At 25.9% G+C, this 14,680-nt stretch overlaps 1 protein-coding gene across 2 annotated transcripts in view; it reads left to right on the forward strand.

Moving 5' to 3' along the window:
- Window positions 1–5,437: 5,437 nt before the first annotated feature.
- The window catches only part of LOC130799690 (probable inactive receptor kinase At4g23740), a 10,229-nt gene continuing 986 nt past the window's right edge, over window positions 5,438–14,680 (forward strand). Inside the window, exons 1-2 of one of the 2 annotated variants that reach the window (XM_057662874.1) lie at window positions 5,438–5,581; window positions 12,572–13,880. In XM_057662874.1, the coding sequence (XP_057518857.1) occupies window positions 12,641–13,880 (1,240 nt within the window). In that variant the 5' untranslated portion in view covers window positions 5,438–5,581; window positions 12,572–12,640. Of the gene's footprint in view, window positions 5,582–12,143; window positions 12,451–12,571; window positions 13,881–14,680 lie in introns of those variants that run through there. The other variant, XM_057662875.1, reaches the window with a different exon arrangement.

Raw genomic sequence — 14,680 nt, forward strand, 5'->3', positions numbered from 1 at the left:
ATTTAAAATTATAATAATTAATATTAATCATTTTTATATTGAGATAAATTAAACAAGATCTCATATAACTATATTATAACTTATATATTAAGAATACTACAACTCAAGAGAGATGAATAAATAGTATGAACTCAAATGAGACACTTATGTTGAATATAAGATACTAATAAACTAGATTGTATAAATATTTTGTATGAGTTTTACGTGTAAATGGAGAGCGTATAGGACTACTAACATAGATTTTGGCAATATTAGATGTGATGGGAAGCAATCCAAAAGAGTAAAAAGGGATTTTATTAAAAACCTACGGACATTCTTATCCAAAATGTATAATGATTAGGGTTGAACATGACTAAAAATCATATGATAAAAGTAAAAAGTTTTTTGTGGGCACATCAATTATTAGAAAACCTTTAAATAACAAATGAGAACATAAAAAAAAAAAAAAAAAGTCGAAAATTAACATTTACAACTTTATTCAAGTCAAATTATGATTTTAGAACAATGAGCAATTTCCTAATAGCTGGTACTTAACCTATGGTGGTTGTGCTTGTATAAAAACTAATATATACTATGAATAGAAAATTAATTCATAACTTTAAAATGCTATTTTTCAAATACTTCTATATTTAAAAGAGGTATTAGGATTTTCTCCATTACTTTTGTCTATTATACATGTTAAGGTTTTGACACCTATTTTAGATTAAAAATAAAATCTCAATATCCCCTCTATTTTCCACAATCAAGCAATTCTAACCATTAGATTGAATAATAACTCTTCATTACATTTTAAATAATAGAGAGGATTCTAACTCAAACGCATGTATAACCAGTTTGATATAATATCCATGTTCAAATGATTTTAATCTTGAAAATTTTATTAATAGTAATAGGTAATTATATTATTTGCGTGCAGTTTTTTATCCGACCTAAATAAATACCAGATGGATGTGATACATTTTTTCAAAATTTTGGTAAGTTATATTAAGTTTAATGTCAATATTTTTGAGTTTGGAGTATTTAGTTGTTATTGCACAATCAAGATATAAAAACTCTTTTGCATTGATCCATCTATTATGAAATTAACTTGAACGTTTTAACAAAAATATTACATGGTATTTTTCAGACTCATTACACGAATAAGAATAAATTACTAAAAAATTGACTCATTGAGTCAAATCCGATCAACTAAAGTCAACCCAATAATCTAGCTTGACACGTTTAATATATTAACAATTTGATTTTAGTAACGGAAGCAAGAAAAATAATTAAATCTTACCTTATTTGAAGTAAAGATCACTTTTCTCAAGGAAATTTTTAGATTTAATTTTCACCTAATTTACTTTTACCTTAGTCTATATATAATAATAATAATAATAATAATAAAAGTAGGAATAGCCACTGGCGGAACATAGTTAGGGCCCCTCCGAGATTTTCGGCAAATGCTTTTAGTATATAATCGTTATTTTATATTTTTTATAATTTTAGCCCAACTAATAAAAGCAACACAATTAATGGAAGACAATAATTGAAACAAAATAAAAAAATCTTATACGAGTAATTAATAATGGAGTATCAAATTGGGAATGAAATTATCATTTAACAATCGAGAAAAACGAAAAAAGTAGACAGTGATTGGGAGAAATCGTCAAAATGAAAAAATAAGCTTACCATATACAATTAAAGAATAACGTTTGTTTTATATTTTTAATTTATATTTTTTATCTTTATTTAATAATTAGTATGAATAAGTGAATACTTGAATTACTAAAACCCCATACAATAAAACAATCAATTAAAAAGATAGTGAAGACAATAATAAAGATTTTTGATTGTAATAATTAGCTACATTTTAGCATAATTCAATTTTTTTTTTTGTTAACTTTGCCCCTCATAAAATTGTGTTCAAGTTTCGTCATAGGCGAATCTACATTAGAACAATAGATAGCATGTCTACCCATGTTTTTTATTTTAAAAAAAAAAAAAACTATTTTTTTACCTTATACTTCCTCCATTTTAATATACTTGCTACATAAATCATAGTGAGACATATAAAATAAAAAAAATATATAAATAAAAAATTAATCGTATTTAAAATACACTTGCATAGTCATCTTTGTTGTCCGCCTTCACAACTAGGAAATTAGTGACTTCCCTAGGGATAATAAACGGGTAGGACACCACATTATACTCCCATTTAAGGTACTCTTGAGTCTTGAATGGTCTTGAACGGAGTCGAGGCTCGAATGAGTCTCAGGCAATAAACCTATAAAAAATCATTTCCCTCTACCATACCAGTCCTATTTAAACTTAATCAAAAATATAAGTAAAAAAATATTGATCATAAACTATAGTATATAATAAATAATTCAATATATTATATATTCATCATCATCTTTCCACAATGAGTCTCGTCTAAAGTAGAGTCCGAAAAGATTGAAAAAGAAGGCAAACCAATACCCTCATTATCACGAGAAAAATAATTAACAATAAAAAATAATAATTAAATTAATAATCAAAAAAATTTACAATAATAATTAAACAAATGATCAAACAAATAATTAACAACAATAAACAATGAAGACTCAACTCTCTTAAATGATGATAATTTAAAACACATATTAATTAAACAAATAAATTAAGTCGGTCCAAAATCATATTGAATATAAAGTGAATAATTGATATATATATATATATATATATATATATATATATATATATATATATATATATATATATATATATATATATATATATATATACATATATATATATATATATATATATATACATATATATATATATATATGTTATATATATATATATATATATATATATATATATATATATATATATATATATATATATGTATATATATATAATATATATATATATATATATATATATATATATATATATATATATATATTATATATATATATATATATATATATATATGTATATATATATATATATATATATATATATATATATATATATATATATATATGTATATATATATATATATATATATATATATATATATATATATATATATATATATATATATATATATATATATATGTATATATATATATATATATATATATATATATATATATATATATATATATATATATATGTATATATATGTATATATATATATATATATATATATATATATATATATATATATATATATATATATATATATATATATATATATATATATATATATATATATTAGTCCGATATATTAAAATATGCTTAAATGACTTAAGTTTATCTTAAGGTTGATTTTATAAGTTTTGAAATAAGTTTAAGTGGCTTTAAGATAATTATGTTTAAAATAAGGTTTATTAAAATTTTCTTTGAAATATATTAATACGTCAAGGTTTATTAAAATTATCTTTGAAATATTTTGATAGGTCAAGGTTTATTGAAATTAACTTTGAAATATTTTAATAGGTCAAAATATATTGAAATTAAGTTTGAATTAAAAATAAATTATGTTTGAATATATCATTACACGTTTTATTTTAAACATTTGGATATATTATGCGTTTTATCTTAAATTTATTTTATGTTTGAATTTGAATTTAAAACGTGTGTTTAAGATATTTAGTTGATTAAGTGTTAAAGTACAAGCTACACATGTTTTGTTATTAATAGTATACGGTTAATATTTGAATTTAAATAAGTTGTTAAGTTAATTAAAGAGTTTCTTATAAATAAGATGACAATTTAAATTAATGCTAAAAATAGGAAATGACAATTTAAATTAATGCTAAAAATAGGAATTAATTTTAAATCATTATTTACACGTTGAATTATCTGTTTTTGCTGAGTTTTCAATATCTTGTATGGGTTCCAACATGGTAGCACAACATTGGTTGAGAATAACAAGTTACAACACACAATGACGAAATTATATGAGCTGTCAGTGCAACGTCAGTTTGAGTTAAAGTTCAAGACCTTGAAGGCTGGCACAGATTATCCAGATCAACGAAATTGACGGATGAAGCTTTCTTGCTCTTCAAGGATATGTTGAGGCGTGACATATATAAATACAAGGCTTCGTTCAAGAATTAAGGATGCACATCTTCTTACAATTTTGCCTCTTGTTGAAATAAGATCTAGTATTCTTTAAGTGTTCAAAAGAGTTGTAATTCTTAGTTCATCTAGCTCTTACAATTTGTAATAGGCTTAAGTGTTAAAAAGAGTTAGATTATTTCACAGTTTAATATGCCTAACTTAGAATACTTTTCAAATTATTCAACTTGTAATCTCTATTGTGAGATTGGGATTTGCTTTTATTAAAGGGACTTGTAAGAGGTTTGTTCAAGGGGAAGAACGTGGTGAGAGAAGATAGAGAGATCTTCTAGGTGTCTTAAAGTCTATTAATAAAAGGCATTGAATCCTAAGAGTTGTAAGAGAACCCATAGGCGGCGAGTAGGTTGTTTAGAACCGAACCTCGTTAACATATCGTGTGTTATTGTTTAAGTTTATTTTTCGTACATACGTTATAGTTTTACAAATCGACCTAAAACTGTTCCAGAAAACAGTTTTGAAAGGTCACTCAATCTCTTGAGATAATCTTCCAGACAAAAATTTTAAACGCCCATACTCTCTATTCACCCCTCTTTAGAGCGTATTCGACCTCCTATCAACTTTCAAATAACAATTAGGAAATTATTAAAAATTAGAAAAAGTTGCACAATATAAGCGACTTGACATAGGCCAAGTCACACGTTTTGTGTGATTGAATCTAGTGCGACTTAACCTAGTTCCAGTCATACAATATGTGCCACTAGGACACTTTGCGCGACTTAACCTAGGACAGATTGCTCGTTTTTTATGACTTGTCTTGTTCACCATTTTGAAAAAATACGAAAAATACGAAAGGTTTCATTATGTTATTATAGTTTAATTACGTAGTCAAATTTCCCAAAATTCCAATGCAAGAAATGAAAGCTTGAGTGAAAATTTTGGTGAACTTTAGAGACAAAGAAAGTTGAGAGAATTTTTGTAAAGAAAGGAGCAAACTTGAAAAGTTTATGAAAAATGTGACGACATATATAGTCACTATAAAAAAATGACAAATAATTTAATTTTTTTTTTTTTTTTTCATATTGCCATTAAAAACAACCAAAAACTTACTTGATGCTAACTCATCGACACATAGTAATATGTGACATGAAAGCTAAGTTGTTAATTAAACGAATTCATGAAATATAGTTTTTCAAAAGTTAAAGTAATGAGGATACATTAACTCTAAACTAAAAAATAAAGATACTCTTAGTCATAAGAAGGAACAAAAGTAAGACAATTTTAGCAAGATGACATACAAAAGGGGATCAAGGAGCCTAAAAAGGACAAGTAAATCAAACAATCTAATGAGATAAGACGATGAAAAGTAAGAAAGGAATAAATGGACCAAACTTCATTCAATTCATTGAATTGCTACATAAATTAAATGATTCAATGCTTTAATTTACAATGGAAAATGACTATACCAAACTAAAACTTTGAGAAGAAGGGAATTGGATGGAAGGAAGCTGAACATACTATATTTTAGAAGGTGAGCTTCTTACATGCATGAAGGATATTTTTTTTATATATTTTCTTTTGGTTTCACTCTATTCACAACTTCTTGATATTGCTTATTTTAATATTTCTCCTTTTCATGTTCATTTTTTTACAAACACTGATATTTTACTCACATTATAAAATAAATTAAGATATTTTTATCTCATATTTTTAACACGTATTTAATTTTTTTTTTTTTTGTTAATTGGGTTCATATTGTGCTTATTAGTTATTGATTTTCCTTTTTGTAATTTTAATTATTGTTCTTGGATTCTCCCCTTTGAAGTTTTGCACTCCAATTCATTCTTTTTAAGATTGAATTTCATGAAAATTGATACAAACTATTATAAAAATGAGTGTTTTTTGGATAATTGATCTAGTTGTCAAATACTGAAATATTACTTTGAAGTGATGTAGTAGAAGTACTATTGTTGTAGTTATTGTCTTTATTATCAATAAGCTACAATTGAAATTGTTTGATAACACCAATTTCTTTTTTGGATGAATCCCCCAAGGTTGATATAATATCATAAACCTTATAACATGAATTCTTATGGCTAGATTGGATTGAACGCAAATATTTAAAAGGTGAAAAAAGTCAAACTAATAAAATAAAGATAAATAGAAGTGTAAATGAAGTAATTTAAATACTTATGAAAGAGGTATAATGAGAATAAACTAAAAAAGATGAATAAAAAAAGAATAGTTTTCCTCATTTAGAGGAAAGTATTCCCTCACTCTTCTATAGGGTTGATTTTTACTTCAAAATGAGAAAACTAGTTGCAATTATATCCCTTTCTCATTACTTTGCAACTAATTAATTTTTCCATCTCTCCAACAATGAAATTCCATTAATTTCATATCTAATTATTTTTGTTTTCCTACTTTAACTTTTATTCTCCTTTAATATTTACCCTTAATCCAAGCATGCTCATGTATTAATTTGTTAGTTGATGGTTGTATTTGAGTAATTGTTCAAACTTTACATGATGTAACACAAATCACAACTTTGATGTAAAATAGTAGGAGAAAATATTAGCTTTGACTTGGATGATTGATTATGAATCTAGAATTTTTTGGTCACATTCTCAAGCATGTTTGTCCAACAATCGTTTTTTCAAAGAAATAAAATGAAGGTCTTTATAAATATGGAGTTTTAAACTAAATATTAAAAAAAATCTATTTCTGTCATGGAATTTCAAATAAAAAATTTAAGCTTTTGATATGAATGAATATCATTAGGTACTAAATATATTAGCTAATTAGAGTATTGTTTAGGATTATATGGTTCTATGATAATTTTATTGTTCGGAGTGAGAGTCCTATGTTATATTTAATTCTTTTTTGAATATTTATTCCATTATTCAATTCAAGTAGGATTTTTACATTATTCTGTTTCTATGAGAATGCACCAAAAATAAAAGATAATAGAAATAAATAGTTAAGACGGAGAGATAAACTACTTTATAAATAAGATTAAAAGGAAGTGGAACACTAAAATCATAGCAAAAAGAAAAAAAATATATAAAATAAATAGTACAAACTAAAGTAAAAATTATTGAAAATTGAGAGTAGAGTGACGGTGGTGCCATCCTGAAATAAGTATTCTACTCCTTGTTATGGTACTATGTTGTACCAGAACGCACAACTACACAAGTACCTGTAAATATAAAGCCTTAAATGTCGATAAGATCTTTCTCACAAATGTCCATTCCCTGGAGTAATATGTCCAACAACTATTCTGCCAAATCTACAACAAAATTATTACTCTGGTATTCCCCACTAGAAAAAAAAAACCATAATGTAAAGCATAATAAAATAAAGCAAAATTGGCTTTTAATTATATATCATAAAAATTTATAACTAATTATCGCATATATATACAAAAAATAAAAAGAATGAGAATGATTTTTATTTGATTTTGTTTTGTTAACATATATGAAGTACAAAAAAGACATTATGTTATAAAGTTAAAACATTCAAAAAATTTATATTATAGTTACTTTTCTGTGTAACATAGTTACTTTTACAATTATGTGTTTTTGGCTCAATCGTAACCATAAAATTTTTTTTATTTTAATAAAATCAAGGGTACAGAATCGTTCTTGTCTTTTTCATTTTCAACATCCTTCTCATTGAAACCCTCCCATATATATATATATATATATATATATATATATATATATATATATATATATGTATATATATATGTATATATATATATATCTATATATATATATATATATGTATATATATATATATGTATATATATATATATATATATATATAATATATATATATATATATATATATATATATATATATATATATATATATATATATATATATATATATATATATATATATATATATATATATATATATATATATATATGATCAAATAAGAAGTATTTTAAAATGAGAGGGGTGAGAAGGATTTTTGTTTGATTTTGTTTGGTTACTATATATACAAAAGATGATACTATGTTATAAATTAAGAACATTTTAAAAATTATTTCATACTGACCTTTTTATGTAATATAGTTATTTTTACAATTATGAGTTTTTGGCTCAAACATAACCATAGATTTTTTTTTAATTTTAGTGAAATCAAGAGTTTGGAGTTCTTCTTACCCTTTTAATTTTCAACCACTTCTCAATAAATCCTTTCCATATATATATATATATATATATATATATATATATATATATATATATATATATATATATATATATATATATATATATGAAAAAAGTCTATTTAAAATAAAAGAAATTATTTGAACAAGTGTCAATTTCATTTTGTAAGAAAAAATGTTTGTAGGATAATAATGATGTTGTGGAGTATTTCCTCACCATTAAGAATGGTCAAAGTGGAAATTTTTTAGGAAACAAACTTGTTTGCCAAACAAATATTGTTAATCTATATTTTTTCTCTCTACTATATTAAATTTTATGTTGAAATATTTATTAATCTAATTTATCTCATCAAATACAAAAAATTTTCTTACTACTTTCTCTTTCCTAATTTCTTTACTCTATTCTTTCTTTTCACTCTCTTTATGTTTATTTGAAAATTTATTTTAGATGTAGGGCCTTTTTGAGGAAGTTCAATAATATTCATTCATGTGAGTAGAAAATTTGACCTTCTCACGAAGGCCCTACCATCCAAAAAAATTTTTTAAATAAAAACTAAGAGAGTAAAAAAAATGTGGCAGAGTAGAAAAAGTAGGAGGAAGAAAGTAGTGAGAAAATTTTTTTTTCTTTTTATTAATGGGATAAATTAAATTAATAAATATTTTCATACAAAATTTTATGTGATAGAAAGAAAAAGTGTAGATGGAGATGAGTGAGGAATTTTTTTACTCACCATTGAGAGTTTATCCCTCTCATCCACATCAGATTTTTTGTGTGAAAATTTTTGTTATTGAAGTTTATCCCATTCATGATGGAAAAAAGTTTTCTAACTACTCTCTCATACTTTATATTTTATCTCACCTTATTTTCTCTCTCTACCCTAAAATTTTATTAAGACAAATTTTTTTTTTTGTAAAGTATTATAAAGATAAAATACTAATACCACAAAAAAATTAAAAATAAAAAGATTAAACACCTTAAACCAATTGAATACTAATTTTATGAAATTAGAGAGAAGAGAATTTTTAAAGTGTGTCAAAACATAGAAAAATGGGTGCTATTAATAGGGAATTTTTTTTTCATGAATATTGGTATATTTTATTTTTTTAAAAAAATTTTAAAAATTAGAAATTGTGTCTCAAAAGAATAGGAAAATGGGGTGTATTTATTTATATTGGCCCATTGAGATTTTTTTTAAAACATTTGAGAATTTGAGTATTCACTAATAGGATACACTTTTACCTAAAAAAAATTCTCACTCAAATAAAAAAATCTCACCTTTGTGATAGCTCTTACGGTCCATTTGGTTAGTGGTACTAAATGGTGATAATAGAAAAACGATTTATAGTGTAAAATTTCATCAAAAGTTTCAAGTCATTTCTATGATAATGAAACTTTGATCACAAAAATATTTTTTTGTTTCCAAATAATTATTACCATTTAATATCACATCTCATAATGATAATCAATTGGAATGAATTTTATGAAAAAAATATGAAAAATTTTCATAAAAAAAACTGATATGAATGAGAAGGAAATGTATGAGATTGGTGATACCCCATTGAATGAGCTGCCTCATAAATGTCCATTCCGTGGAGTAATTTCTTCACCAACCGTTTGCCAAATCTGCAACGAAACCATTACTCCGCTATTCTCCATTTGTAGTTCTCCGACAATCTCAATATAAAAAATTAGTTACTAAAAGTCACATTTTGACTTTAAGTGTTTCTCATATTGTTTCATTTTCACTCAATTTTTATTTGAAATTATCTCAATTTATTTACATTTCAATTACTCTTTTATTACACTCGTTGCAATCCCCAACTTTCAAATTAGGATAAAATATCATGTTTTATGATCTAAAACATTATGACACAACAAAAATTTTAAATTTATAAGTACACAAATAAAAAACCCCACAAACCTCCTTATTAAGTGAAACACTCATCTTATTCTTCCTTCCAATGAAAAATCTGCATACACTAAAACATGATTATATCAACAAAATATATACAGCCTTAAGGACTGTATATAAAAAAGAATTTTGTATTTTGTTTATGTAATTTAATATTATTTAATTTATGTAATTTAATATTATTTTTGCTTTGAGAATATAAGAGTTTAATTATACTTAATTACTTCAGTATTTATTTTTCCTTGTGAAATTTAAATAATTATACAAAATATTAATTTCTTTTTAATTTGTAGATTAGATTCTCTTAAAAAGTTAAAATTATGATGATAAAGAGAAACTTATTAATTTTTTCAACAACTTTAAAGGCTGTATATATCATTACCCATATAAAAATACATTATATTTAAATCAGCCAATAATAAAACCAAATCCGAAAAATTGTCATTAACTTTGTTTCCAACATATGAAAATTTTGAAACTAGAAAATTACCAGAAAAAAATTTGCCAAAAGTTAATCATTACTCCCACCGTTCCTTTTTGATATTCCACATTACTATAACGGGTAGTTTCAAAAGTTCTTCCACTTTAGAATACTTTCTATTTTTAGAAAATTTTTATCTCACTTTTACCCCTTAAAATCCCCTTTTCTTTTAATGTACCCATTTTCTTTTATTTATAATTATTTTCTCTCTCATACTTCCAATACAATCATTACTTCACACTACTATTTAATTAAAATGATACCCACTACAACCTCATACTTTCAATACAATCATTACTTCCCACTATTATATAATTAAAATAATACCCATTACCACCAAAGATTCTCTTTTTCTTAATCTTTGTAAAATATCCAAATAGGAAGAACAAATAGGAACGGAGGGAGTAATTGTTTTTTTGAATTGTATAGAATTTAATAATTAATATTGAAATTTCCTAACAAATATGGTGTATTCAATAGGCTTCAATCATCATAATTTATAGATGGAATTAATTGTCACTCTTTTTCCATCTTTATTACTATTTATTATTCAATCATCATAATTCATGTCTTACCAAAGAGACAAAATCCTCACTTTAATTACCTAATTTAAGCCATAATTAATTGTCATCGATCTTGTCTCTTCATCTTTCAGTTTCCTTACAGCAGTTAAAACCTGCATTTTTCATTTGGAATCTGTAAAAAAGTAGGTTGAGATTCCAAGTTTACCGTTTATCTTTTTGGTATTTGTCATTCTTGTTTTCTTCTTGCTTTTACTTTTCTCTTTTCAAACTTCTCTATTTCTGCACCTTTTTACAAGAATTGTTGCTTTAATTTAACATTAGACTGTTAATTTTACTTTTTTCTCAATTTTAAAGCTTTAAAACAGGTAAATTAAAAGTAATATACTCGCTTTGCCCCACCGTTATCTTCCCATAAATTTTTTAAAAATATTAAATAGCTATTTGTAATTTTATTTTTAATTCATAAGTTAAAATATTTTTAAGTTAAATCATATTTAATTTATTTCGACTTAAATTTTAAGACGACACATTCTATTTTTTTTAATCATTGATTCACTAATTATGCAAATCAAAATGTTATAAAATCTAAAAATTAATAAACTTAGAATCAGGATGATTCAAAGAAAATCTCATATAACTATGTTTTAATTAATGAATTAACTATAATAATCAATTTAATCTATTTGATGAATAGTGAGAAAGTCAACATGAGTGCAACTAAAATAATAGGAAAAAGTATATTTCATTTTAGTAGCTATAATTCTTTGTTTTCTATATGTAATACTAATTAGTAATAAGTATTCTCTCCATTTTTTAATGATTTTTTCATTTATTTTTTAGACATAATCAACCGTATTCATTATAATTTTAAGTATTTTATTAATGTTTATAGTATTCACGCATCTTTCATAACTTTATTTTAACATTTTATATTGTTAATAATATGAGTCTCTACTTATTTTGCACCAAGTTTTTTTAAATAATTATTAATAATTATTAACCCAAATTTTTTTTCGAACTAATTTTTTCTAATATTTTCAATGTTTATGATTTATACTTAGAAGTTAGAAGTATTTATTAACTTTATTATTCAATAGCACAGCGAACTAATGTTCAAGGCTCTATGTTGTGTACTCGCGTTCTGTGCAATGAGATACTTATTTTGTAGAAGTATAAATTCAAAACTACCGATACTTTCAGATTAAAAAATGGACTAAATAAGCAAATTCAAACATGTGACTTTCTGTAGTGTTCAAGCTGGTAAATAAAGTTGAAGAAGATGCACTACTTTTAAGGAAAACTTGGTCTAATACTTGTTTCTTTTTTCTTCTTCTTTTTTTTTCCAATCTTGTTTGTGCTTAGACATTAGCGCGAATTTTTTTTTGAATGATATCAATGTTTTGACATTGTTTAAATTTTTGTTAGGTATTTGAGGTGAAGAAATAAGCAAATCCGACAAAACCCAACAAGAAAGGAGTAGGATTGAGGGTAAAAATGAGAAATCTTTCAAGTATTTCTGTAGTTTTAATGGTGTTTTGTTATGGGTTTTTGTGTAATGCTGATTTGCTTGAGGATGATATGAGAGCATTGTTGGATTTCGTGAATAAAGTACCTCATTTACATGCTCTAAATTGGAGTATAAGTTCTCCAATTTGTAGTAATTGGACAGGAATTACTTGTAATGCTGATTCAACCCGTGTGATTGGGGTTCGATTACCGGCTGTTGGGTTTAGTGGGGAGATTCCAGCTAATACGATTGGGCGGCTATCGGCCTTACAAGTATTGAGCCTTAGATCGAATCAAATCAGTGGTACATTCCCTTCTGAGTTTAGTAATTTCAAAAATTTATCAATGTTGTTTCTTCAGTTTAATAACTTTTCTGGTCCATTGCCTGATGATTTCTCTGCTTGGGAGAATCTGAATGTACTAAATTTGTCGAATAATCGTTTTGATGGGAGTATTCCCAAGTCGATTTCAAGGTTAACCCAGCTTTCTGCTTTGGATTTAGCTAATAATTCTCTATCTGGTGAGATTCCTGACTCAGAGTTACCCAGTTTACAAGTTTTGAATGTATCAAATAACAATCTTACTGGCTCTATTCCGAAGTCATTGGAAAGGTTTCCAAGATCAGCATTTGTAGGAAATGATGTTAGTTTATCGAATTCTTCGGTTGAGCAGTCTAATATGGCGCCCTTACCTGGGGTGAAGCCATTGAAGACTAGGAATTGGTGGAGGAAGGCTTGGTTTTTGGCAACTGTAATTGTGTGTGGTGTTCTGGGGTTTGGAGCATTTGGGTTTCTGTTCTTTGCTTGTTGTTTGAGAGGAAAGAGTGAGGATTATCATGATGGTTTTAGTCGGAAATTTCCCAAGGGAAGCATGTTCCCTGAGAAAGTAATATCGGATAGCCATGATTCGAGGAATAGACTCATTTTCTTCGAGGGTTGTAGTTATGCATTCGATTTGGAAGATTTGCTTAGGTCTTCTGCTGAAATTTTGGGTAAGGGGAGTTTCGGTATGTCTTATAAGGCGATTTTGGAGGATGCAAATGTTGTGGTTGTGAAACGGTTGAGAGAAGTGAGCGCAGGGAAGCGAGAGTTTGAGCAACAGATGGATTTGATTGGAAGCATTAGGCATGAAAATGCTGTTGCACTTCGAGCTTTTTACTATTCCAAAGATGAAAAACTTATGGTGAATGATTACTGCAGTCAAGGGAGTGTCTCCGCAATGCTTCACAGTATGTTGCTACCTTACTTCTATTTATTTTTATCTTCAATTCTTATATCTTGGTTGATCACTATGGTTTGAACTTTGAACATAGAAGTATTATCCTATGTGAAGGCTTATGTTATGTTTATTGTATATCTCTTTCAAGCTTTGTCGAAGACGTAATGTTGATGATAATTCACAACAAATTGTGGAGTATTTGAGATGCTAAGTTCCTTCTTTGTTTGTTAAAGTTTGTAGTCAAGGTCAAGCGGATACAACCATTTAAGGTTGCATACATTCGACCCCTAAACATCGCCTAGTTGGGAGCCACTTGATGGCGTAGGGGTAATGAAATGTTTTTTCGATGTAAGTTCCTTCTGTTTAATGTTATATGTAATGTGTGCTCTAGTTGCCACGAGTAAGCCTCGGTAAAACAAATCGCATAAATGGAACAAGTTAGGAAACATCGACATTCCGTCTAAAACCAATTCTTTCTGTCAATCTGGTTGAACTTTTTGTCAATATGATATTAGCTTAGTTTGGGGATGGGATGATTGATAGAGCATCGTTTTTCCAAAGTATTTTCTTGTTATTGGTCTTATGCCCTTAACCTTGATCTTTTGGATTACTCTTGTCTTAATTTCGTTAGGGTACCTTGGTCTTGGTTTCAGAAACTAGTCGAATTGTAAGGGTACCTAGGCGGGATTTTGAGAGGTTGGATTTACCGAACCTTACTCTAGTTAGTGAGAATAAAAAGGCTGTTTCTGATGCCCTTGGTAGCAAATATCACATGCAACATCACACACAAAAGTGCTGATGATAAATTTG

The sequence above is a fragment of the Amaranthus tricolor genome, chromosome 14 (genome assembly GCF_026212465.1).
Source record: "Amaranthus tricolor cultivar Red isolate AtriRed21 chromosome 14, ASM2621246v1, whole genome shotgun sequence".
Taxonomy (NCBI): Eukaryota; Viridiplantae; Streptophyta; class Magnoliopsida; order Caryophyllales; family Amaranthaceae; genus Amaranthus; species Amaranthus tricolor.